Source organism: Pipra filicauda, unplaced genomic scaffold, assembly GCF_003945595.2.
Source record: "Pipra filicauda isolate LSUMZ 115617 unplaced genomic scaffold, ASM394559v2 scaffold316_size853178_pilon, whole genome shotgun sequence".
Lineage (NCBI taxonomy): Eukaryota > Metazoa > Chordata > Aves > Passeriformes > Pipridae > Pipra > Pipra filicauda.
The window spans coordinates 527,161-549,798 of NW_024104439.1; the positions used below are offsets into that span (position 1 = coordinate 527,161).

The 22,638-nt window shown below is 39.3% G+C and overlaps 1 protein-coding gene across 9 annotated transcripts in view; it reads right to left on the reverse strand.

The window, feature by feature from the left end:
• Positions 1-6,283: 6,283 nt before the first annotated feature.
• LDB2 (LIM domain binding 2) overlaps positions 6,284-22,638 on the reverse strand; it is a 220,138-nt gene continuing 203,783 nt past the window's right edge. The window contains exons 6-9 of one of the 9 annotated variants that reach the window (XM_027729466.2): positions 17,789-17,912; positions 16,545-16,693; positions 10,264-10,406; positions 6,284-7,564 (exon numbers count right to left, since the gene is read on the reverse strand). In XM_027729466.2, the coding sequence (XP_027585267.1) occupies positions 10,302-10,406; positions 16,545-16,693; positions 17,789-17,912 (378 nt within the window). In that variant the 3' untranslated portion in view covers positions 6,284-7,564; positions 10,264-10,301. Of the gene's footprint in view, positions 7,600-10,263; positions 10,407-16,544; positions 16,697-17,788; positions 17,913-22,638 lie in introns of all 9 variants that reach the window. The other 8 variants (XM_027729467.2, XM_027729463.2, XM_027729461.2 and 5 more) reach the window with 8 other exon arrangements.

The window sequence follows — 22,638 nt, forward strand, 5'->3', positions numbered from 1 at the left end:
CAAATGGCCACAAACCTTCCCTCAAGAAAGGCCCTGATCTGGAGGAGATTGCAGGGTATTCGGATGGAGGGTGAAGTATTGGTAAGGGTATAACAGTCTCAGAAAAGCTATGACTGCAGCCAGGGTTTTAATGTGACAAAATGACTCCCCTGGTTTCAAGGTAGAGACGTCCCTGTGTTTTCTTTCTTCTACCTTAAAGGTATATCAAATTAATCTGCCTGTTAATCAGCTAAAGGAGATTGTTGCAATTAAAAACCAAGAACAGTTTCTGGCACTAACCTGCATGGTCACAGGTGATTAAACAATAAAACAAATTAATAAAATTAATAAAATATAAAATAAGATCAATTTTCCATTTTCCCTTTTGAGTCTTGACCTTGCAGCTACATGTCTGCCCTGGTACGGGGAAGTGCCTGCATGAGGCTCATCCCTAGAAGTTTGCTTTCATTACTGATTGCAGTTTTCTTACCCAATACATTGAGTTTTCTTGGAAACTGCTGTCTTGTAGATTGCCGCTTTCGGAAGCATCAGACTGTTCGAAGGCAATTAGTATACAGACCATCCTTCCTTTCCCAACAGTTCCCCTCCCTGCTTGAGAACTGGCCATGTCATGGGTCTCACAGCAAAATCATAGGACTTGACAACTCTCTTTCCATTTTAAAAGCCCATATCCCACTATTACATGGTCTTGAGCTCAAAAATGTTGCCTCCCTGCAGAGTGCCACTGTTCAGTTCCTCATTATAAACTGGCCATTAGTATTTTTTCTTCCCTCTCAGGAATGTAGCTGGCATCTACAGAAAAGCCAAATCCTGCTGCGTGAAATTTGTGCGTTAGGCCCTTCTCAAGGAAATTCTGACTTAAAAAAAGGGAGTATATTTAAAAATAATACATTTTCTGGGAGAAAAAAGGCTGATATAGGCTATATTTTTGAGCTCTTAGGCTGAAACAGCAGCAAAACTTGGAAGTTTGCTAAACAAAGTCAACTTGAAAGTCCTTGTCCCTGTTGACACACAGGCCAGCAGCAGAGATAGCTGTGGTATGTAAAAATGAAATTGCATTACTCCTACACAGCTCAGAAACCACAATAAAGGTTCTTGATTGCTGTCCAGATTCCTTAGCAATATGCCCAGCTCCTGGAGCACTTCCCACCTGATTCACACTGGAGGAGCTGGTGGTCTAAGCACAGATACAGACATAGAGCTGCTGACAAACACGAATGAACAGATAGCTGTCTCAGTGTTTCACCCTTTGTTATCACCCTTTGAAACATGAGTTTAACCTGAAGGGGAGATTTCAAAGAAAACAGCTGAAAATTTCTTTTCAGACTGGAGTTTGCAGTTAAAGACAGGCACAAGCCCCAGTATCGATCACAGTTCCTAAATTTCACACCTTCTGTCTGCTGAATTTGAGCTCTCTTGGCAAGCTGGGAGCAACCCACCTTGGTTTTGATGGGTTTGTCTGTGTGGAGCACACACAGGTCCTGCATTCTGTATTACACATGGCCACAAGATGGAACGTTAAAAACTTTGTGCAAAATGACAAACAAATTTTCATAAGATATCAAAGATTGATGGAAGAAAATAGAATGGAAAAACCCCCCAGCATCTGAAAGCACCAAACACCAGTTCTTAAAAGCTTTTTCAGTACTCACACCCCCCAAGAGACCACTCAGGGAGGATAAAACTTCATGTGATGAAATTGGAGTTGCAGTTGAATGAGATAAGACGTGTTAAATGCCTGCTTCATATCAAACATTTGCTAAAATGTCTCCTAACGCACATACAAAAGAGATGCTAACCTTATATATTACAACTGTTCAATATGAAATTATACACAGCATCTCTGATGAATTTGGAGTTGTTGAGCCAGAGCTATTAATTAAACTGGGCTGATATACAACTTGAGGATCTCCACAGATCAGGCAGAATTTCTTTTAGCATGGTATAAAGTACACAGTCTGAGAAATGCTCTGCATGTCACCTTCCAACTGGTAAGATATTGGACACCTGAGAAGTGTTTCTGTCACAGGGCACTGTACAAAGTAAAAAAAAAAAAAAAAAAAAAAAGAAATTGGACTCCAGCTATGAGCACTGACCTAAAGGATCATGAATTTGGGTGTCCAGCAGGCATGGAGGCACACTGTGTGGGCATTTATCTGCTTCAGCTGAAACACATTCCCTTGCTAATGTGCGATAACCTGAATTATCAGGGATGGATTTAGTATCTTATCCAAACTGAAGCTTACCAGTCTCATCCTGCTTCCTATAAAATTGATGGAAACACAGTTGGGAATTTCTTGGGGAGCTGGAGTGCTTGTGCTCTGTTGTGGTTGGATGCTTTTTATAACATTTTTGATTCTGTATGCACGAGTGTATTATTTTCTGATGTCATCTTTAGTGCATAATGGTGTTTTAAAATGTGCTTATGAATTAAGACTTCCCATAGACCCTTTAAAATTATTTCTTGATGTGAGGGATAGTTCTTTTATTTTGGAAGTGATTCACAGGGTCATGGAAGAAATGCTTTTACGGTTAAATTGCTCCATCACTGTTCCCAATAAAGCCTCTCCCTTTGAAAGAACTGATACTAGTTGCTGTCAAAATAACATGGTAAATTAGAACAGATTTTAATACTCTGAACATTCAGTGGAAATTCATATTTTCTCATGAAATGTACCAACATGGTCCATAAATTTAGAGACTTCCATAAGTGACTTTCTATCTAAAGGTACCATCTGCCATTCTGAAATGCTAGGGTACCACCAGGCTTCCTAATAGAACATAATGGTATGTTGGAATAACAGCAGTTCTATGGGATGTTAAATATTCAGTAGCTTCTCTTACATAGTAGAAGATTCAGGCCTTAGCCTTGTATAAAAATATGCTGTCAAAAAGCTAGAAAAAACATACAAATCATCCAGTCCTACACAATAAAACCAGCTGCTGGGGTTACGTGTGCCCCAGGGCAGCTTTAATTTGGACATGCAATATATCACCATAGGGCTACTTGATCAGAGTTGCAGTCTCAGGAAATATTTTCAGGACTATTCAATTTCCATTAGCAGTTTCTCCAGGATATATTAGACACAAACTGGGTTTCCTTCAGTATCAATCATTCGTGTTTTCTCTTTCATCCTGTCTTTGCTAAAATGGGATTTTCATGGAGGCCGTGAAATTGCAAAATTTAGTCTGTTCTATCATTTAGACTCCGTTAATGGTGTTTTGCAGCAACAGCTGGATAAGGAGCCTCTCTCCACCCTGGTGCTAGAGAACACCCAATGATGTTCAGTATTTTCCCTTCCCTTTGGTAGTTTCCTCCCCCTCTGGCCCCTATGTGTTTCTGCACACTTTCAGACAGATCATCCTTGGTAGCTCTCTGGTACGGGGCACTTCTTGCTTTGTCCCCCAAGGATCCAAGTTGGTTACACTTTGCCAATGTGTGATAGCAGTACCTTCCCCAGGACCAAGGTTAAAAATGAGTCACAACTTTCACAGAGGCCTGTGATGCTGCAAGCATGCAAATACTAGTTATACCTCCCAAGGCCCCTTCCAAACCGAATTATCCTACTACATTATTACATTCATACATATCAATGCATAGATGATGAAACCTGAGGACACCTTTCTGAAAAGACTACAAAGCTGCAAATACTGCTTATTTTTGCTTGTTGTGGAAAGAGAAAAAGAAGGACATTGAAGAACTGAAATGTTCTCACGAGGGGCAGCCAGTGAGACCAGCTGATGTCTCATGTGAGTTGGAAGTTCCCTGAGAAAGGGACTTTGCTGAACAAAGATCCACAAAAAATAATAATCCCCAAACAAAGCAATTCAAAGAACAATCAAAACCCACCAGTGCTTATGACTCTTGCAGGGTTCAAGTCCTTTGTAACAGCAACCAGTTTGGTTATCAGTGTTCATATTCAGTCACTTTACTAATTATGTGATTCTGCTTTTCCAAATAAACTGGAATTTCCTCCCCCTGATTTGTGAGGGCACTTCTCAGAGCCAGTATTTCCCTCCATTTAGCTAAAACAAACAAGAGCTTTCTCTTTGAAAGTATTTCAACATCATGAGATAAGTTTCCTTCCTCCTTTTAATAGCTGCAGGGCTCCCCAGAGGGAAGTATCAACAACATTATTCCCTTCCAAATTCTAAGAGAGATACAATGTTCTGGTAGGTGTTGGGATTAGATTACAGTAAAATTAATTATTGGTTTCAAGATTTCACTCTTCAGGCTGCAACCTGAGCTCTCACAGACCTGTTACCATACCTGTACCAGGTTACACCTGTGGTGTTTATTCACCTTTCCCATTGCTCTGTGCCAGACACTCATGGAGCACACAGAAGCCACAGTGTCATTTAATTGCAACCCCCAACCAAAAGCCACAAAATCCAGTAGTTCATGTGATCACTGTACTTTAATCCTATACCTATTGGGGAGTGTTCCTGAGGACAGGACATGAGCACTTGGGATTAGAAACGGGATCACAGGTTCTTTCTTGATGAGTTTACCATGTCATTTGAAATAGGGTAAGAAAAGCCAATGCAGCAGCTCAGAGAACAAAGGAAGGAGCAGTGAGGAGACTGCATGTCCAGCTGCTGTACGTCTCGACCTGATTCCTTGAGCTGGCCCATTTTGGACATTTCTTTTATGAATAAATAAGCGAATAAATAAAATTAGCTAGCTCCGTTATTCACCCTAACCACAACAGGGTGGATTGATAGCTTGTAGACGAGGTTTTTGAGGAGATATGGAGAAAGTGTCCTTCCAGATTAATTCAAGGACAGGACTCCAAGGAGTCTGTTGCCCATTTTTCAAGCGATCCTATGTTTATTTACTGAAACAACAAGAGTAATATGACATCATAAATCTTTTAAAAGTTGAAATAGTAGTGCCAGTCTTGAAAGATTAATAATAAGGAACGCCTTTTAGAGTGTGCTCGTGGAAATGTAACATGAATGATTAGTGGTGTTGAACGTTAGAATTACAGTGTATAATTGTAATGTTATAGCAGTTATATAGGAGCCAGAGATTCCTTAATGGAATACATTGTGAATTTAATTATTTACATGGAAAAATCAGGACTGATATAGTCACTGAATGATAGACCTACAGTTTCCTACATTCTGCAAGTGTCACAAAGGAGCAGCATTGCTATCCACGTTTGTTATTTAGATAGATTTAAATTCTACCCTACAACTGATATCTTTTGTGCTCCAGAGCCTGGAGTGTCTTTTAGGCTATCTTCCTGCAAGGCATACCATAGGTGCCAAAATTCATTGAACAAGGATTTTGATTACAGGAGCATGGACCCATGTCAGGGGCTGAGGTTGGTTCCTGGGGCAGAGAGGGAGCTGTCTTGCTAAGAAACAAGTGGCCACACAGGGTGCTTTGCCCTCTATTCTTTCTGCACTGGTCACTTCAAAACTCTTTGGTGGCATCACATCTAGCAAAAGCATGATTACAAAATATCTATATATCTTTGGGATATATAGATTTCCCTAGACTGACTTCAGGGTATATGTACAGCCACTCAAAAAACCCCCCTAGAAGTTCTTCAGCTGTTTTTATAATGTCAGTAATATTAAAAATACAGTTTCAGGCAAGAGCAAAACATCACTCCCGTGCAGAAAAGGCAGGATTGTGTAGACTCAGCATCTCTGTGTCGGCAGCTCTCCCTGTCTTTGCCGCTTGCAGGGTGCACCTTGCAGGGTTTCCCAGCTGCCCCGGGACGCAGGCGTGTCCCTCTGTGCCTCCCAGCTCAGCCGAGGGGCTTTCCAGGCTGGGCTGTGCTCAGAGCAGCGGCACCACTCCGGGGGTTTTGCTTGCTCGGTGAACAAGGGATATGATAGCAAAGGGAAGAAAGACGGAGAAATTTTAAAATCCTCTCAGCCCCAGTTGAGGGACTCATCATACAGCTATCAGACAGGATTCAGCGGAGTGGAAATCCCTGTTCTGATAAGCTCCAGCCCTGGAAGGCGAGAGATGCAAAGTTCAGGATGGAGGTGTACTGGCTGGATGCCCTGCACTCCCTCACACTTGGCTTTCCCAGCTGTACCCCACCCCTGGGGTTGCACATCGTTATTGTTAAAAAAGATCATCTAACCAAATCGAGCTGTAAATGATTCACACCCAAGTACAGACTTTCCCTTTTGCTGGAAAAAGACTGAAATTCAGTGAAAGTCTATTTTCAAAAATTCTTGGCGTGTGATCCTGTCTTGGTGTGTGATCCTGCACACAGGCATGTATGTTTTGCATGCAAGGAACTGTAAATGCACTGTATAAGAGCACGTTTGTTAACACAGTTTATTGGCACACTTATTGGCAAAGCATACATAAAATACAGTTGTATTATATAACACACTGACTCACTGTGTCTTTACATAATGAGTTGAACATATTAATATGTAAATGAAAAAAATTAGTTTCTTTTATAAAGTTTCACATAAATACACCGGAATTAAAAAAAAAAAAGTAAAAGAAAAAATGAGGGCTTTACAAAAATATTATACAAGAAATATACTATGAAAAGAAATAACAACAAAGCCAACTCAGATACAATAATAAAAACACAAAAGTTTTAGATTTATTAAGCTGCCCACAAAGTTAATGGATTACATGGCTTTAAAATATCTGGATCGACAGCAATTTTACAAAGCATAAACTCTCATAGGACTGGGTGTCTTTTTCCACATAAAAATATTTCTCATGTCTTTGATGAAAAAAAGACATTTCTTGTTTCAGTATTTTTATTAAATGATGGATAGAGTATCTACTGGCATCAGCTAAATGTAAATTAAAAATGCTGGATCCTTTATATGATTAACCGATGGAAGAAAAGTTAAAGAAAGAACAAAAGTTACTTTAAATTACTTTTCCTTAAAAGCTGATCTTTTTCTGAAACAAGAAATTTCAGGTGCAAGTTGAAAAGCAGAAAATATATTACAATTGTAAAAAGTTTTACATAGTTACGTTAATGAGATCCTGAGCACTGATGACTTTAAAATATGGCCATTGTTTGATGAGGAAAAAAACAACCCCTTCCAATAAAATGCACTGTCAGAAATTTTTCATGAGATGCTGTATCTTTTCCAATTATTTTAATCGAGGTCAGTGCCAGTATCATGTTGTATGAGAATGCTTCCAAGGTATGTATATGGAAGCTTATACAAGAGTTTTCCCTAATGAAAAAAAATTGGATAGCTTTAGTTTAGAAATAGATACTTTATAATTTGAAAGGTGTTTCTTTTAAATTTTATTTTGAAGAATGCTGTGAAACAGTAATTAATAACCCACTGACATACATTGCAGTGGGCACGGCTGCAGGTTAACCTATTGGGAAGCTTGTGGTGTGGGGTTTTCAGATTTTGTCTCCTGGTTAGCAGGAGGTTTGCTGTTCCATGGGCTGTTATTTCCCAGTGCAGGTGAATTGTTGAAATCTTCTTCATCATCCATGCCATTTGCTGCATCATACTGTGTATTCTCTAATCTAGTGATAAGCCTTTCGTCTTCATCCCCAAATTCGCCTCCCATCAGAGTTGGTTCTCCTACCACCATCACATCCTGTGAACAGCACCCAATATTTGTTATATGGAAACCTTGAGAGAGAAAAAATCAACTTAAAAAAATTATGTTAGAGAATTTGCATCGCTTAACTTTGTGATATTTGAACAACAGAGTTAAAAGTTCCCGCATAGTAGGAAGCAGGAGACAGGCTTACACTTTATTTCTAATTAAATGAAAAGCTATAACACATCTCTCTAGCTGCATGCTCACGGCTCTGGATCTCAGAACCCCCAGAACTGAAAAGCAGGTAGACTGAAAAATGTACCTGCTTTTAAGCAAATAAACAGGCTATGAAACTGCTTTTAAACTCCTCCTCGAAATATTTAACCTTTATCCAGTAATTTTTTCCTGAGCCATTTTCTTAGGAAAGGCACCAGGGTGCATCTCAGTTGGAACTTTGCGATATGTGTATTTTAGAAGTAGTTTAAAAGTAACTGCATTTCTTATCCTCAGACTTCTCAAACATGGAGCACAACACTAATAAAGATGGTAACTCTCTAATCCATAGCCAGCCAAGCCCTTTTACGCATCTAATATACTTGACATTCTGCTACTTAATTATGGTAATTAATTTAGGTAAAGTTTTCGATAAAAACAATGTTCACACTGATTTGACAATTTGCATAGCTAATTAAGTCATTAGCAAAAACCTGCTGATTGCCAACAAGCCCTGAATTTACCATCTGTTATTTCATGGTGCCTGTCACCTAACTCCATGTAGGCAACCCTGCCGCCAATCTGTGCAGTAAGAGGACCAATCTGTCCAGCTGGTACCGTAAAAGCAAGATGAAGAGTGCTAATTATAATTACACTGATGAAGCTAGTAGTCATCAGAAACTAAAGCATGCAAGAAAGACAGAATTCATCTAATCACTGCTTTAAGTACAAATTGTCCTTCCATGAAAACAAGTAAACCGCCTACTGTACTCCAGTGCATCACAGATTTGCTGCAAAAAACCTAAGCAGCATGGGATAGAAAGGTGCAAACTTGAGATTGGAAAGCAAAGGTGCAAAGCCAGAGAGCTCTCTTGTTCCCTCTGTTCAACAGAGAATCAGGCTGCTGTGCTAACTGCTAAAGAAATATGTGGGATGCATCTTTTCATGCAGCTCAGGTGTCAGGGCATCAGCTAGTGCTTGGTAAAAGTGCAGTAATTCCAGATGTCTAGCTTCATTCCTGCTGATTTAACAAGCTCTTCCAAGAATCCTAGCAAACAACAGATTCATGTTTTAAAGGATCTGGTTCTCCTTTTGAATGTAAAAGCATTTGTAAAAAGCAAACAGAAGACACGTTTGCGTTTAATAAGTTTTCTTTTTAATCAGATGTGTACTTCCTTCACCAGAAAACAACACAAATTATTGCCTTTAAGTGTTTATACTATTTTTTGATATCCCTCAACAAAGGCTGGCATGATACAGAAGAATTTTTGTATCACATTTTCAACCTGTGCTACGTAAAATATTTTTGAGTATATGGAAACTGTTACATGATTTCTTCTTCACTTTGTCTATATTTTGTAACTCCATATATCCATAAAATATTTGGTTAAATAAAACTCACACACAACTTTAAGACATAGAAGTTTTAAAGACAAAGGTGTTCATAAGCAAAAGTTTGTTCTAATTTCTTCCATCTCTCTAAACAATAGACAATATATAGTGTGCACTGCTGAACCAGACCTGACCCCATTGTATTGCGAGAGCATTAATGACAAGAGAGACCTGGCAGAGGACAGCAGGTTGGGTTTGAGGTGTGCAGTGTGATATGGCAGGCAAAAAGACCAGAGTGGCTGAAACACAGAATCACAGACCGAGGTGGCAACAGTTCCCTTTACTTCAATGTTCTTGAGTACGGGCCTCAAGTTCTCCCTGCTGCCACACCAGCAAGAGGTCAGTGACTTGGATGAGACTTAGAGAAGCGTATCAAAAATCACTGTGGGGCTAGAACAGCTGGCTGGGGAGGCCACATGAAAGAATTAAATATGTATTACATCCACCAAATGATTGGGAGGGGTAAATATGCTTAACAACTGCAAGTGCTGAAAGGAAGATGATCACTTTAGGCCAATCTGAGGAGATGTAAACTAGGGTACTAAGATGACATTAAGTGAACAAAAATGTAATCCCTACTGCTAAGACAAAATTCCTGTTATTGATAATGGCAAACTGAAGATTAATGACCCCACTGGAACAGTGCTAACTTTGCTGCTCAGGTCACCTAATGCTGGGCTGGGAAAAATCTCAATCTGTGGTAGGAAACATATGTGCATCAGTGGGGAGATGTTCAATCACCTTGTAACTATTTTCGCCTCTAATTTCTCAGATTCTTTGCAAATATTATTCCTTTAGTACAATGACATCCACTGAGAGGACAGTTTGCATTTCTATTTCTCTCCATGCCATTGAGTCTCTTTCTCTCTCTCTCTGGGAATTAAACTACAATTATGCTGAGGTTAGTGGAGTTTTCCCTCATTCTATTTAAAAGATAGATATCACAGCATTAGTTACAGGACATTTAAAAAAAATATCTTGACAATCTTGCCACTTATAGTTATGTCAGGCAAAAATAGTGTCTCAGGAAGCGCACATGCTGTTTCCTCCCCAGAGAGGATTCTGCTCCTTAGACTGAAAGCTGAAGACCCCACCAAGTGCACCCCATTGAACCTCCACTCACTAGATCCCGTGCAATGACCACCAACCTCTGAGGAGGACTGGAAGTGACTCCTTTTAGAGCCCCTCAATGCTTCTCCTTAAATTGGCCAGTGGGGGTCACTGCTGTTGAATGACACAAGGCTCCATCCCTCCCAGGGTTGAGGCTGCAGCTCTGGAGTGCTCCTAGCTCCTGCTCATGGAGTGAGAAGCAGAATCCAAGAATTAAACCCTAGTCTCTTGCATGGCAGCACACACTGCTATGGCCTAGTTATGGTAGTACATATTTGACTAGATTAGTTTAAAAAAGATTTAGTCTGTAGTCACTCAATCTTATTAATTTACTCTGTGATTAGAAACAATATTTTTGGTCAAGGAAAGTCTCATGGTAGTAAAATATGGTTGCAGTGAAGCACTATAAATAAAGCAGTGGTTGTTTTACATTATGTGATAGAAATGTATTATTTTATAATATAACCACAAAAGCAGCTTTCATGTATATCATACCTTTCATCCTGAAATTACCCTAGTTGCCATCCAAACTTTAATTGATGCATAACAACTACACACAGAGGTCACTTTGTACACAACTCAAATAAAAGCAATTCTATTTAACAGACTGGTCACTTCTCAGGCTTCACCTTTTTTATACCAAGACTCAAAATTTAGCGCTGCTCTGCTCAGTTATGTAACTAAACTTTTTAACTTGGGATCATCCTATATGTAAACAATGTCTTAGTGAAGTCTGGAGGTAAACTGCTGGGCCATGTAAAATTCCCCATCCCTATGCCTGCCACCTTTGCTACTGTTAATACGCGATCCCACCCAGTGTGTTAAAATGATCAGTTCATAGCTCAGGTGTCTCAGTTCTCAGAAGTAGATGAACAGTGCTCACAAGCCTGAGATAATTAAAAATGCCTAACACTAGCAAATATATTGTTCAAGCACGTCTCATGCTCCAGGGACTGAAAGTTGCACTAGTTCTAGCAGCTAACATACCTCTAGTGCTAAGTCAAAAGAAGAAGGGTACCTCCTCCTGCTTTCTTTCTTATGGAATTGTGTTAGTCACGATTATTTTAATAACTGACTTCTTAGCTCCTTACCACAAAAAATTATTAATGATTGAGAGACCCACTGCTGCCCATATCCATCATGTTCACTGCTTCCACTACAAAAACATCAGACTGACGTTGGTGTTGAAATGATCTATAGAAACAGAACTGACATTTTAATTAGGCTTCAGAGTAAACACTTTCTAGTGGAAAATCTTTCGCATTTCATCATAATCCTCCCTGTTAATTTGACATTCTAGTCTTGTTTGGAATATTTTTCCTAAAGTACAAAAACTGGAAACAAATTTATTCTCTCTCATCTCCTTACGATTAAGTCTTGGATTCTGAATTGCACAGTTCTGAGACATGGGATAATTTCCGACACTGATCTCTGGCCTTGGAACTGTAACTGTGGTTCTACAACATCCTTTACAAACCACCTAAACTTACCCCCTGTTTCTGAAACACATAAGAGATTGTATTGCTCCCTTCCATGTTAGCAGGTTTATTTATGGATTTGGTTTCTGAGGAGCTTACAGAGAACTACAAAGAGAAAGAGAGATTACTGAGGTATGTAACTTGCTTAAAGAGTGCAAGGAGGTTCTAATTAAGACTCTGGATGCAACGAAGAACGTTTGATTTACTTAGTGGCATGTAGTGATGCTTTATTCTTTCCAACACAAATGATATTTCACTGGATTCCTGGTTACAGTACTACACTCAACAGGATCTTCATTAGTAAATGAAAGCAAAATCCACCTATTAATTTCTGTGGTGACGACTGGGGGCAGCCTGGAGCAATGGTTCTTACAGTTTGTGAGAGTTGTGCATTGCTGTCAAATTTCAAATATATGAAAATGGATCAATGTGCCCTGTTTTTATTAAACTTAACAGAAAGTAATATTTATTTGATAATAGCTGTATGGACCCCTTCTGATGGTCTTGCATATACCTGTCATCCACAGATCACAGTGAACAAGTCACTATTCTACAGTATAGGGGCCTGGGCTTGCGAAAAAGTTTTATTTGAAACAGAAGAGAATGAAGAATGCTAAGGACTATGATTTTAGCCAGTAAAGAGGCTTGAAAACTGAGCAAAGACTTGGGAAAACACTGCAGCTAGCTTCAAATATCAGAGGAAATTATTAGTGCTGTGTGATAAGGCAATGGCACACCCAAATTAGATAAATAATTTCTTTGAATCATAGGAAGTCTGACATTAGAAAGGTTTTCTATGAACCTTGCAGGAGGAGTTTGCCCATCTTTGCTCTTTGTTTAGAGAAAAGAGGAAACTGGTAACTCCAGTTTCTGCCCAATGGGCTAATGTTTCTTCCTAAGGTCAGGTGGATTAAGAACATAAACAAACCCAAACCCAGCATCTGCTGAGGCTAAGGCAGTTCAGTGGACTGCAGCTTCTCAATCTCCCTGTTCTGTCAGTTTTCTTTAGGCACTAAAACCAGCCAATGCAGTACTGAGCCTGCACCTGTGAGGGTCTGAGAGAAGAAAACTTCTGGAGAGAAAAATGTTTCTGTATTTGTGCTATTGGAGTGACTTTAGTGGGACTTAGTTCTACTTCCAGCACACTACAGTGTGTTGCCCCAGCACCTACAGGATTCAAGTCAAAAGCATCACTGGATAAGCAATGGGCCAACCTAGGCATGAGTTGTGTGGTGCAGTCATGTAGCACACTGGCTAACTACATTTGTTTTAAGAATGTAGGAAATATGTAGGAAATATGGAGTATGTAGAAAAGATATTAAACATGGGACTTGGGCCACAAGAGTTATGTTGACAAGAGATACAGAGTCTGCAATCAGTAGGTTGAGAACTAACAAAATCACAGAAATTGATGTTTTTCCCACCATCGTAAGGGAAAATGGGTGCAATAGAGTGCGACTGTCAAAAGGGCAAAACTTTGTATTTTATTTACCACAGTTGAGAAAGTATAAACAATAGTTAGAGACAAAAGGATGGACTAAGACTGAACCTTTTCAAATTACTGGTGAGAGGGAAGATGCATACCCACCCACTGGCAGAGACCCTTAAGACGCTTTTAAAGACAGTGTTATTAAAGATGTATCAGAATGTGTCAGCGCTGTGAAAGTGCTAATCAATTTAAAGCAACACAAAGAGCACAAAGGATACTGATTGATTAGGCTTCACCAACTGAGCTTCAGGGTGCAGTGCCAACCTGACCCATGCATGGAAATACAACCACAACATTTCACTTTCTAGGCTTGGCTCTGTATTGTCGGCACCGTCCCTGCCTGAAGAAATGATCAGCAAATAATGCAGGTAGAGGAAATGGCACATCCTCCTCCTCCTCCAACTAGAAGAATGTCTATGTGACAAGTACCATTGCCTCTCATTAATCAAGGTTGGTTCAGCCCAATGTATTTATCTGAAGAGCTGGAAGGGGCTGTGGGGAAAATGACAAAACTCTGTGAAGCTGCTGGTACTTCAGCTGTTTTCTGGACACTATCCTGAACACGACATTTGCCTCCCCAGGCACGAAGACCTCATTAAAAAACCAGAAGTTGATGGTATGAATGAGGTGTGGATGAGCTGAGTGGTAAATTCACACATTTGCCAGAGTGTACAAAGCATTACTGTAGGAGCAAAAACTGAATAATTACTAATGTCCTAAACCAAGACTACATAGAACAGAAGCTAAGAAAACATTGTCTAACCAGGATTATTTTACTATTAGAGAGAAAACAACACAAAAGTGTAAAAGTGACAGGAAATTTGTAATTAGATGTGATTATGGTGGACAGACTGACTTTGCTGGCTGAGAAGAAATCATTGGAGAAAAAGGGAAAGCTGAACTTCATATTAGTCCAGATTTGATGTGGATATGAGCCCATTGCCAGGGTTCTCTAGAGTGGAAGATGAGAAAAATTGAACTGAAATTAGGTCTGGTTATGTGAGTCATCTGGATAGAAGATGCAGTGATTCCATTGCTCTTCTCTAATAAGGAGGGGGGAAATGCTTTTAACACTGAAAATGAATAATTTCAGTAGGTTTTTCGTTTTTTTATACTGAGTAGGACAGTCCCATTCACAGAAAGCTGTATGGACAAATGAAGCTTTTAATGAGTTGAAAACTGCCAGATTGTATTCAAGGATCTCTTGTCTTCTATTGCATAAGGGAAACCAAACATTAACTACTAAATGATACACTTTAAGGCACAGTTATGTGAAAGAAACAGAAAGCAAGTTACTGCTATCTGCAGCTAACTTCAGAAAGCAGTGGTATGCCTGTAATAAGGTCCACTTCAAGGAATGTGTAATTTTGAAGAAATGTGGTAACAGCTCTCTATTAAACTGAAAAGCATTGAATAGTTTTGCACAAAAATATCCTACTGCTAAAATTATTTCAAGTTCTGTCTACCCTACAGGGTGGCGCAACCATCAATTCCATCTGGTTTGCTATCTTTGCTGTGGGGAAGATAGGAAGAGCTGTTAGTATGTCAAATCAAACAGCTAAGCATTTTCCCCTTTGCAGATGGAAAGGAGAAGTGTCCTAAAAATGGAACCTGATCCTCCATATGAAAGAGTTTGGACCATTTTGCTACTCTGGTACAGAAAGAAAAGAATACTGAAAAACACTGACTATGCAACATCCTGAAAGTAAATGAAGGCTAAAAATCCATCCCTCATACCATGATAAACTTCACCAATGTGTCTCAGATGCTCAACTATCATCTCCATCAGGAAGAGCAGCCTTGACTACTTCATGTGTCAGGAGTAGCCTTTCAGTACCTGAAGTCAGCTTCAATATCAGCGGGAGTGACAGAGGGCTCAATTACACTCAAACATACATGGCTACCACTGAAGCCAACAAAAGTTGTCTCTCCAGGGAGGGGCAGGATGAAGAGTGGTAGGGGGTCAGATTCTGGTCTTACTGAACTGAACTCAGAGCAGAAAGTAGTGAGATGAAGTGATTTTATTGTCTTTTAAACTTGGGAGACAGCAGGGAACTAAATGGTTGCTCAGTTTTGCACTTAATTGCTGGTTTTTTCTTAAATATGTTTGAATATTGATCCAAGGGGGTTTGTGGCATGCTGTCAGTGAGTTAGAGTGGTCCCTGTCACCAGGGGATCAGGCAGCTGGCTTCTGACTGTTTTGTGTTGCCAGAAAAACACAGAGATGCCTATATAAGGGAAAGAATCTGACTCTGGGGATGTGAGCCATGTGAAAATGTTAATATGACAAGGAGGAAATATGAGTTTAATGTACTGAAGCCCCAAGCTTCTGTAAACTACTGGATTGCTGAATCAGTTGCTAAACAAAAAAAATCTTCATTTCATTTCACCGGTGTTAGTCTACTCCTCTTTTTTTTATCTGGGTATTCAAGTTTCCTAGGAAGTGTCTGCTTTGTGCTAACAAAAGGCCTATATTCTTTGTCAGGTTTCAGAGGAGACCTAGTCCTTTCCTATCTGCTGATCAGAAATCCAATAAAAATCCCTGCATGTTATTCCCAGGGTATGACTTTATGTTTCCTATAATATAAAATTAATTTCACAAGCTTTAAAATGCATAAGCTATCTCCTTATTGACTAAGACACACTTTGCCACAATTTGGGACTGATTAGCCCTATATTGTGAATAAGGCAGTAAATGTGACATTATTAGTGCTGGTACAGTTACTACTCTGGAAATGACTTGGTGTCTCCCTGTACAATTAGGATGTCAACAGTTCCAGCTAGCAGGGTGGATAAGCTGAGAGCCATATTCCAAGGGATCTACCCTCTGCAAGTGGAGTGGTTGGAAAAAGAGATAACCCTTACAGGTAAGTTAATTCATAACCTGTTCCTGTTCAGCATCTGAATCTGGCACCAATTAGAAGTAAGGTACTAAAGTAGAGAGAGCAGCAGATTCTTCAGGTATGACTGTCCTGCACCACAGGGACACATCCTCACTTAGCACTTGGCAGACGAAGTCTGCAAGGCTCTTGCTATATCTAAAAACATGAGGCCCAATCTAGTCCCACCACCAGTGGAAGGACTCCCTTTGACATGAAGGGGAGCTGGCCCAGGCCTTTAGAAAATCACATCTGATCCTCAGGACACCTGGGTTTGAGGGTCCTTTGTTAAAGCTGCACTGCAGAACAGTTCCTTCACATCTCTTCACTAATTCCCCAGCTTCCACAGCACACTGTGCAAGATTACCTTTTGCTTGTGATAGTTTTGGCTCAAGAATGCACCTTCTTTACAATGTAAAGAAAGAATAAAAGCACCATAAGTGATTCAGGCCTAAAAGGAAAGCGAGACTTACAGGTACCTGACTTGATAGACTCAGGTTTGCAGCAGCTGACTTTTTCTTGCTGTTGGTACTATTTGCATTGTTCCCAGCACTACTGTTGGAAGTGCTGCTGGTTGAGTTTTTCCTTTTTCTCCGTTTGGTTGTTGGTTGTCTTGTGGGTTCTGCTGCAATAAAATGATAAGAAGGAAAGCAAATGGCAGATACTGTAAAGCCTGAACTAAAATGATCCATAAGCAGAAGTGCTAGAATATTTTTCATCTAGTTTTAAATTTTTAAGCTTAATAGTAGTAGTAGTAGATTTAACATACAAACCATAGAATGATTTTTGGGCCTAAATCAATGGAAGCTGCTTTCAATTTTGTGTAATGGATTACCAAAACTTTTTGTTCCAGCATTATCTATAAAAACATTTCAAAGCATTTTACCAATGGGAGTATCCTGAGAACTATCATGGTGCTCAAAGGGACTGTGTAACTCGCTGAAAATCACACAGCAAGCAACAGTGCTAAACAAAAATCCAGGCCTTACTCTGATGTAGGGTACAGCCTCAACTGACCCAGACAGAGAGGAGGGCTAAGGTAGCTTTCTACCCTACTGTTGTGGCACACGAGCAACTACCATTTGAGCTCCTTGTGCCTCTGATTGTGGCCTTCACCTTTAAATCTGCCACTCCCAAGAGAGCACTGCTGAATGCCATTTCCCTGCAGACCTTCAAAACTCAGGCCAAAACAGGACAATTACACAGCTTTGCTTAAAATGGCAAAGAACAGAGGGGCAATTGTACTTCTCAAAATTTGACCTGAGCACCCGTGCGAATAGTCTTAGATATGCAAACTTTTATAATCTGAAAAAGTGAGAGAATTATTATTTTGAGGTGTAAGAGGAAGGAGATTAGGTTCAGACCTGTAAATAACTTTATATTAGTCTCAAAGACAATTAATTATGAATTGTAGCTGTAATTTCAGAGTCACAGCAGGAAGCTGGATTACATAAACGATGAATTCTAATGGAGTCAGTAGGCATTTTGCATTCCATCTACACATTTTTTTGTACTAAATTATATCCCAGTCATAGTGAAACCATCTGAATGTGCACATCCATAAATCAGTTGTGTCAGACAAATCATAAAACATCAGAATAATTTTCAGGCTTCCTTTTGGAGCAGTGTTAATTGCTTTCCTTTAGAAGTAAATTTTCCTATTGTTTCTCCATTAATTTTACTGTAAAATAAGTGGAATACTGGAAATGAAACATACCTGGTGGGGCCACCATTCTCTGCCATTTTTGAAATAAGCAAGTCTTCAAGCAGTCCCGAGGACTTAGATTGTAAGTTTTATGTCTTGACATCAGTTCCTGCATTGGCTCCAGTATTACACACAACTGGAAGAAAAAATCAGAATAGAACAATTTCATCCAAGCAAAGACCCAGTTGATCAGTATTTACATTACTGGGAATCTTACTTTTGTTTTTTTTTTTCTTTAACTCTTGCCAACTGAGGATGCCTTGTAAAGTTCAGTTTAATCTGCACTGGAATTGCAGGATAAAACTCTGAACTGGGAAAACTTTTGCTCGCTGTTTGCTACCTTAAGTATTTTTTATATATATCAGATAAACTTCAACTCCGGTCTTTCAGGCTACAGAGATTTCAGAAGACTAGAAGATGTTCATGCTTGATTGCTTAATCTGCAAAGAATAATTAATAAATAATAAAATGCCCATAGTGGGTTATCATTCCCATACAGCAAAATGTACACACGGTGTTCTTATGACCTGCTGCATTCCACAAAGAGAACTTCTCATAAACTATCTTTTATCTTGCAATTGCATGCAAAATAATTCAGATAATTTTGGAGGTTTTTTTGTGTTATGAGGACTATACATTCTCTTCCTATGACATGAATGTCACATCCGAGAACAAAGAAAAACATTTTATTTTCCTTGTCTGCTTGAATGCTGAATGTATAAGGTGGAGATTTCTGAAAAAAATGGAATTTCAAACAAGCACCTTTCTTTTTTAAATAGTCTTATATACTTTCTATCTGTTCACTTAATAATTAAAATCACTGTTCACTGCTTTTTTCCAGCATAAAGAACTCTGAGCTGATTTCTCTTCTCTCCTGTTTATCACCACAGATCATTTCCAGTCATTTAAGCCTCACACAAAGCCATAGAAGACTACAGAATTGCACACATATAATTGAGAGGTTACTCTTGCTTGCAGGATTCTTGGTTTTCGGTCATCCTACATGAGAAAAAAGAATTCCAGGTTGACCTGTAGGTTCCACCTGAAATTTGCAGGGCTGGCACAAGTAAGGAAAAGGTTCCTCACTTACTAACTGAGCACATATGAGAAGGAAGTAGCTGGCACAGAATAAAAATGGACTCTCCATGCCATTTTTAGTCACTTTTCAAAGCAGAATTGCATTTAGAAGCAGGGGCAGGGTTTTTTTTACCAACACTAAAAGTAAGACAACAAGTTGATCAAGTTATTAGAAGTTAGAATGGCAACCACAAAAAGACATAAATTAAGCCAAGCCTTTTTTTGAGTTATTGACTTAATTTTAGCAAGTTTTGCTGAAGGAACATCTAGGACTTAGTTCAGCAGGAGATGTTTTACCTTGGTGCTTTTAAAATATGTAAGACAGGAGGCAAATTCTTCTCTCTGTGCTGCAGAGCTGATCAATGCTTGCTCCATTCTCTCCATGTGCACCCCACTCTCATCCATACAAATGGAGATGCAAAGTATGCAGGGAAAATAGCTGAAAGGGAGCTGCCATGAGGACTAAGAGACTAATTCAGCATTTAAATATTACTGTGTATTGGCACTGCCGTTTGATGAGCCTTTCATTAACAGCAGTTAAAAGAGAAATAACATAAAGCAGCAGGGAGAACGAAGAGCTTAAGTATGAGAAATTTTTTTTTTCCAGTTACAGAAATTTAATCTGCAGTTGCCTCATTGACTTTTTTCTTACATAGAATTTTTTACATATTTTTGTAGATAAATACAAGATAATCTAATAGACAGAGAGCTGCTATCAGATCTCTGCTGTCACTTTGGGCTCAGATTTTCCTCTATGTCAATAATCTAACAAAAATTAAGTGCATCAAATCCTAAAATATGTTTATGCTGTGAAAGAGGTGTTGTATTTTGAGTTCTTATTCAATTTATTCTGAAACCAGCAGACGGTTGCTCAGGTTCTGTGTTTGTGTGTGTGTGTATGTGAGAGAGAAAGAGAGAGAGATTCATGATACCATGGACACCATTGTTTTGGTTCTCAAAAGTCTGGCATGGCTGCCTAATTTTTCTCATTATGAGCAAATAGTAACAAGCATGAAAAAGATAGCTGTGATAATTCTGAACAAACTAGTTAGCCTGGGCAGAGCACTAGATTCACATAGCTCTACTGCTGCTGGGACTAAAAATATGTAAATATACACGTAGAGTCTTCCAAGATTTCCTTAGGGACACTTTATTCATGAAACACTTACTCCTCCCTATATATTTACTGTTGGCAACAAAGAGAATGTTTCTTCTTTATCATCTTGGCAAAGATATTTTTTATTGTGCTCTGACTGTAATGTGCACTGAGAACTAGGCTGTCCCTGCCACCTGTAGATACCTTCATTGTTAATCCTGTCTATAATCTCTTTCACTTCACACACAAGATTAAATGGGATACAGACCCATAATGTAGAAATGCCTGACTGACCTCACGTGCATAGAGTCAAAATATGAGCGCAGAGGGCCCTACAGTAGGACATGGGACAGTCTCATCTTCTGGCTACTTGGAAGCTGTATGGACTTGCATGAATTCCTCTTCTGGTTTGGGGGAATTCACAAACATTTTCTCCTTTTAAAGTCTGCAAATTATAAGGTCAGCTTTGGATGCCTGAGTAATAGGAGAGCCTTGCACTCTATAGTTTTAAATGCACCTAGCTCATGTGAATTTGGCACAAGTGTAAAATGATCTGGATTAACAATTATTGATATTAAATCTCACAGTCTTTTTCAGTGACCTTTGAAACCTACTTGAAATCTAAAGTGACTCAAAACCAAATCCTTGAAAGAGGAAAAGATCGTGCTTCAATTATCTAAAGTCTGAGGAACTTGCCACTGAGCTTGGTTTTTGCAAAAAGCAAGATTAAAAATGCAGGGAGAAGGTGCATTTAAGAGCTTGGTTGGCCAAAACCACCTGCCATCTTCAACCACTAGTGAGCAGGGTAAATGGCAGGCTGGGTTAACTGCATCATTTTATAGTGTGACATCTTAAAACAAAGCTAACAAAATGTTTTAAACTCCTACATTCATTGACATATAGAAGAAGCCTGAGGTTTAAACTGCCTATTCTCTACAGATCACCTTGTCTCACTCTGTGAGATTTCTTCAAAACATCTGTTTTAACATTTTTTTAAGCCTTGGATAATACAAAAACATACAAGACTTTACTGTAGTACTATATTAATAATATTTGGAACACCAACAAAACCAATCACTTCTACAAGGAATTTCTTCACAGCTTGAAATCAGTCACCCAAGAAAATACCCTAAAGTCATCAAGAATTTAGTGCAGTGATGATGTTTGATTACAGAAATAATTTCTACATTCCTAGGAATGCAGAAGCTTTAATGGCAATGCTTGACAAGACACAATTAGGTATTTCCAATCTCCATACTCAGGCAACACTAAAGGTGGGACTCATTTGCCCACACATAGGTGTTTCGTGCCAGCTGAAATGTCCTAGGTAATGCAGGATCTGATCCACCAGGTCGCTCTTGCCGTCCCAGAAGGCCTGGATGTTTCAGGCACTAGAACGTGTGGGCAATTGAACAAGGCCCAAAGTTGAAAGAAAATTTATGTTTCTTTTAGCTTTTAAAACATATTTGGAACAATGTGTATCATAATAGATTATATATTTCCCCTCTGCAGTACTAAAATCCACTGAAAGAACTCCACATGATGCTTAGTGTCCCAATATTATTAGAATTAGTTTCCAGCCATCTTTTCTTAGTTGAGCTCATTGCTGTGATGTCTGACCATTACTCAGAACCATTGCTGTTTCACTGCCATAGCTGCAAGTTGGAGACAGCACTAGAGATGGACACAGTGCTTCACAGAGAGAGAAGCCTTTGGCATGAGAAGCCTGTATTTGTGGGTGCCCAGTACACACAGGGATGCATGCACACATTTTGGTACTATATAAAGTGACAGTGATTTTCCTAGAGTTCTATATGGATCCTATGGACAATTCATCAGTTACAGGGCTTGGATCCAACTTGACAAAACAGTAATGTTATACCCTTAGGGCTCAGGGAGGCGAAAGTACAGAATATAATAAAATACATGGGGTTTTGGGGTTTTTTTGTGTGTGTTAGTAAAACACATCTGGAAGGATTTGATTTTTTTAATGACTTTTTATTTTAGAGGAGAAGACTAGCATTTACAGGTTTCAAAACCCAGTGTGTTTTAGGAAGGGAGTTATATGAGGAGACACTGGAGGCACTGCAGACAGGGGTTAGAAGGTTCTGAGAATATGGATCCACACATAATTTCCTGTAATACTTCAGTTATCAACAGAGCCCAAACCAGCCTTCATCAGTAAGGGGAGCCATATTCATCTCTGAGATCAGTCCAGTCACACCAAGGATAGTTTTAGCCTTATGATTTTTGTTCTAATCCTGGGTTTTTATTCTATTCCGAGAACAGATACTCATTCCGGTAGCAGTGAAGATTAGCAGAAAGACCGATGTGAAAGCTCTCTTTCACCTTACTTTTACATACCATAAGCTTATGTATTCTATTGCTAATTTAATTAGCAATTACCCTCTTCAGTGAAACCTCTTGTCTCCACGAGATTTTTTCCATTAGCAGTAGGGAAGGTTGGTGGGTGGTTGGTGAAGGCGCTGCGGTCCTGCCGGCGCTGAGCTGCAGGTGGCAGAGCTGCCCCAGCTAACAGGCTTCCCTGCCTCCATGCCAGCAGTACAAAAGAACTGCAGCCCTTCAGTTTTTCGATGCTTTTTGCATTTTAAAGAGAAATCACTGAGACTCGAGTCTTGCAATACTTAGGTGCTGAGACTGACATAACCACACAGCCAGATTCTTTAAA